General features: G+C 50.3%; 1 protein-coding gene across 1 annotated transcript in view; it reads right to left on the bottom strand.

Annotated features, from left to right (window-relative positions):
* The window catches only part of pdzd2 (PDZ domain containing 2), a 48836-nt gene that overhangs the window by 43268 nt on the left and 568 nt on the right, over nt 1-5000 (bottom strand). Inside the window, exon 2 of the mRNA XM_038996648.1 lies at nt 2169-2340. Coding sequence (XP_038852576.1) covers nt 2169-2340 — 172 coding nt within the window. The remainder of the gene's footprint in view (nt 1-2168; nt 2341-5000) is intronic.

Genomic DNA, 5000 nt, shown 5'->3' with positions numbered 1-5000 from the left:
GACGAAGAGGGGGGAGACGGGAAAGAGGGGTGGAAACGGGGGAGACGAGGAAGAGGGGGAGACGGGGGAGAGGGGGGAGACGGGAAAGAGGGTTGGAGACGTGGGAGACAGGGAAGAGGGGGGAGAGAGGGAAGAGGGGTGGAGACGGGGGAGAGGGGGGAGACGGGAAAGAGGGTTGGAGACGTGGGAGACAGGGAAGAGGGGGGAGAGAGGGAAGAGGGGTGGAGACGGGGGAGAGGGGGGAGACGGGAAAGAGGGTTGGAGACGTGGGAGACGAGGAAGAGGGGGGAGAGAGGGAAGAAGGGGTGGAGACAGGGGAGAGGGGGGAGACGGGAAAGAGGGGTGGAAACGGGGGAGACGAGGAAGAGGGGGGAGACAGGGAAGAGGGGTGGGGACGGGGGAGACAGGGAAGAGGGGTGGGGACGGGGGAGAGGGGAAAGAGGGGTGGAAACGGGGGAGACGAGAAAGAGGGGTGGAAACGGGGGAGACGAGGAAGAGGGGGAGACAGGGAAGAGGGGGGAGAGAGGGAAGAGGGGTGGAGATGGGAAAGAGGGGTGGAAACGGGGGAGACGAGGAAGAGGGGGGAGACGGGGAAGAGGGGGGAGAGATGGGGAGACGGAGAGACGTGGGAGAGGGGGGAAGTTAGGGTGGGGGTGTATTTCTGTTAAATCTTCAAGGGAAATACCGTTTTGCATTATTTAATTATTTTAGATCCCTAAGTAGGAATGGTACCAATCAGACTTCAGGTCTTCAGAGGCGGTAGCTGAGCACCGCAGCTAGGCTTAATCTACTTCCTCTTCAAGGAAAAATTCCCCATATGGGGATAGTACATTATTCCTTGACCTTCACCCTTTGACCTCTGCTGGTGTAATGACAAGCCTTTGGGTTGGGCGTGATGGGATATGTTCAGGGTCAGGGGTTGGTCATGGCTAGAAGGGATATGGTTTACGTCAAAGTGATGTCACACTCTCGCTCTGAACTCAAGACATTGAACAGTTAGTGCTAAACACGGCTGCTAGAATCCTGACTAGAACCAAAACGTGATCATATTACTCCAGTGCTAGCCTCCCTACACTGGCTTCCTGTTAAGGCTAGGGCTGATTTCAAAGCTAACCTACAAAGCATTACATGGACTTTCTCTCCGATTTGGTCCTGCTGTACATACCTACACTATGGTCACAAGACGCAGGCCTCCTAATTGTCCCTAGAATATCTAAGCAAACAGCTGGAGGCAGGGCTTTCTCCTATAGAGCTCCATTTTTATGGAATGGTTTGCCTACCCATGTGAGAGACGCAGACTCGGTCTCAACCTTTAAGTCTTTACTGAAGACTCATCTCTTCAGTAGGTCCTATGATTGAGTGTAGTCTGGCTCAGGAGTGTGAAGGTGAACGGAAAGGCTCTGGAGCAACGAACCTCCCTTGCTGTCTCTGCCTGGCCTGTTCCCCTCTCTCCACTGGGATTCTCTGCCTCTAACCCTATTACAGGGGCTGAGTCACTGGCTTACTGGTTGTGCCGTGGCGGAGATCTTTGTGGGCTATACTCGGCCTTGTCTCGGGATGGTAAGTTGGTGGTTGAAGATATCCCTCTAGTGGTGCGGGGGCTGTGCTTTGGCAAAGTTGGTGGGGTTATATCCTTCCTGTTTGGCCCTGTCCGGGGGTATCGTCGGATGGGGCCACAGTGTCTCCTGACCCCTCCTGTCTCAGCCTCCAGTATTTATGCTGCAGTAGTTTATGTGTCAGGAGGCTAGGGTCAGTCTGTTATATCTGGAGTACTTCTCCTGTCTTATCCGGTTGTCCTGTGTGAATTTAAGTATATGCTCCCATTGTCAAGTTCAATAGCCACACGGAGTCCGGGGAACAGCCCAGCTAGTCGATTACCTATCAACTAGACTCCAGAACAGCAATGTGATTATACTGATTTTCACAAAAAAAGTCTAAATTTTTGTTAAAAAAAACATAAAATGACTTTGATCAAAAGAAAACACTCCAAGTCCCAACTTCGGCAGAAAAGTTTCAAACTCTCGTGGGAGTTTGACATCACTTCCACATAAACCGTATCCCTTCTAGCCATGAACATTGTATATTGCAACCTGCATGAATAACACCTTCCACCAGAAACTGACCTGGCGACCCCTGACCTCTGCTCCTGTACCCTTTGACCTACTGACCTGTCGGACGCCCACAGTGTCTAACTGCTGAGGCAGGGAGTGTTTGCGTCCGCCTCGTGTCGGTTTCTCCACCATGTCACTTCCCGCCTCTCCATTCTCCACGATCAGCTCGTCATCCTCTCCAACAGACTCCAGACGACTACCGCCCCCTGAAACAAACCAGGAAGTCTCACTAGCCAATCATCAAAAGACATGAAGTCTCACAATCGAATCATCTTCTTCCATCTTCGCTATAGAGCCTCATGCCCCTAAAGTTGTCTAAATGTGGCCTCAAATTTATTCACTTTCAGGGAGATAAAATAACCCAGCATAACTACCCACTGGGCACAGACGTCAAATCAAATCAAATTTTATTTGTCACATACACATGGTTAGCAGATGTTAATGCGAGTGTAGCGAAATGCTTGTGCTTCTAGTTCCGACAATGCAGTAATAACCAACAAGTAATCTAACCTAACAATTCCACAACTACTACCTTATACACACAAGTGTAAAGGGATAAAGAATATGTACATAAAGATATATGAATGAGTGATGGTACAGAACGGCATAGGCAAGATGCAGTAGATGGTATAGAGTACAGTATATACATATGAGATGAGTAATGTAGGGTATGTAAACATAAAGTGGCATAGTTTAAAGTGGCTAGTGATACATGTATTACATAAAGATGGCAAGATGCAGTAGATGATATAGAGTACAGTATATACATATGAGATGAGTAATGTAGGGTATGTAAACATTATATTAAGTGGCATTGTTTAAAGTGGCTAGTGGTACATTTTTACATAATTTCCATCAATTCCCATTATTAAAGTGGCTGGAGTTGAGTCAGTATGTTGGCAGCGGCCGCTAAATGTTAGTGGTGGCTGTTTAACAGTCTGATGGCCTTGAGATAGAAGCTGTTTTTCAGTCTCTCGGTCCCTGCTTTGATGCACCTGTACTGACCTCGCCTTCTGGACGATAGCGGGGTGAACAGGCAGTGGCTTGGGTTGTTGTTGTCCTTGATGATCTTTATGGCCTTCCTGTGACATCGGGTGGTGTAGGTGTCCTGGAGGGCAGGTAGTTTGCCCCCGGTGATGCGTTGTGCAGACCTCACTACCCTCTGGAGAGCCTTACGGTTGTGGGCGGAGCAGTTGCCGTACCAGGCGGTGATACAGCCCGACAGGATGCTCTCGATTGTGCATCTATAGAGGTTTGTGAGTGCTTTTGGTGACAAGCCGAATTTCTTCAGCCTCCTGAGGTTGAAGAGGCGTTGCTGCGCCTTCTTCACAACGCTGTCTGTGTGGGTGGACCAATTCAGTTTGTCCGTGATGTGTACACCGAGGAACTTAAAACTTTCCACCTTCTCCACTACTGACCCGTCGATGTGGATAGGGGGGTGCTCCCTCTGCTGTTTCCTGAAGTCCACAATCATCTCCTTTGTTTTGTTGACGTTGAGTGTGAGGTTATTTTCCTGACACCACACTCCGAGGGCCCTCACCTCCTCCCTGTAGGCCGTCTCGTCGTTGTTGGTAATCAAGCCTACCACTGTAGTGTCATCCGCAAACTTGATGATTGAGTTGGAGGCGTGCATGGCCACGCAGTCGTGGGTGAACAGGGAGTACAGGAGAGGGCTCAGAACGCACCCTTGTGGGGCCCCAGTGTTGAGGATCAGCGGGGTGGAGATGTTGTTACCTACCCTCACCACCTGGGGGCGGCCCGTCAGGAAGTCCAGGACCCAGTTGCACAGGGCGGGGTCGAGACCCAGGGTCTCGAGCTTGATGACGAGTTTGGAGGGTACTATGGTGTTAAATGCTGAGCTGTAGTCGATGAACAGCATTCTCACATAGGTATTCCTCTTGTCCAGATGGGTTAGGGCAGTGTGCAGTGTGGTTGCGATTGCGTCGTCTGTGGACCTATTGGGTCGGTAAGCAAATTGGAGTGGGTCTAGGGTGTCCGGTAGGGTGGAGGTGATATGGTCCTTGACTAGTCTCTCAAAGCACTTCATGATGACGGAAGTGAGTGCTACGGGGCGGTAGTCGTTTAGCTCAGTTACCTTAGCTTTCTTGGGAACAGGAACAATGGTTGCCCTCTTGAAGCATGTGGGAACAGCAGACTGGGATAAGGATTGATTGAATATGTCCGTAAACACACCAGCCAGCTGGTCTGCGCATGCTCTGAGGACGCGGCTGGGAATGCCGTCTGGGCCTGCAGCCTTGCGAGGGTTAACACGTTTAAATGTTTTACTCACCTCGGCTGCAGTGAAGGAGAGCCCGCAGGTTTTGGTAGCGGGCCGTGTCAGTGGCACTGTATTGTCCTCAAAGCGAGCAAAAAAGTTATTAAGCCTGTCTGGGAGCAAGACATCCTGGTCCGCGACGGGGCTGGTTTTCTTTTTGTAATCCGTGATTGACTGTAGACCCTGCCACATACCTCTTGTGTCTGAGCTGTTGAATTGCGACTCTATTTTGTCTCTGTACTGGGACTTAGCTTGTTTGATTGCCTTGCGGAGAGAATAGCTACACTGTTTGTATTCGGTCATGTTTCCGGTCACCTTGCCCTGGTTAAAAGCAGTGGTTCGCGCTTTCAGTTTCACGCGAATGCTGCCGTCAATTCACGGTTTCTGGTTTGGGAATGTTTTAATCGTTGCTGTGGGTACGACATCGTCAATGCACTTTCTAATGAACTCGCTCACCGAATCAGCATATTCGTCAATGTTGTTGTTGGACGCAATGCGGAACATATTCCAATCCGCGTGATCGAAGCAGTCTTGAAGCGTGGAATCAGATTGGTCGGACCAGCGTTGAACAGACCTGAGCGAGGGAGCTTGTTGTTTTAGTTTCTGTTTGTAGG

Source organism: Salvelinus namaycush, chromosome 1 (genome assembly GCF_016432855.1).
Source record: "Salvelinus namaycush isolate Seneca chromosome 1, SaNama_1.0, whole genome shotgun sequence".
NCBI classification, from domain to species: Eukaryota; Metazoa; Chordata; class Actinopteri; order Salmoniformes; family Salmonidae; genus Salvelinus; species Salvelinus namaycush.
This window is presented reverse-complemented; position numbering and strand designations above follow the sequence as displayed.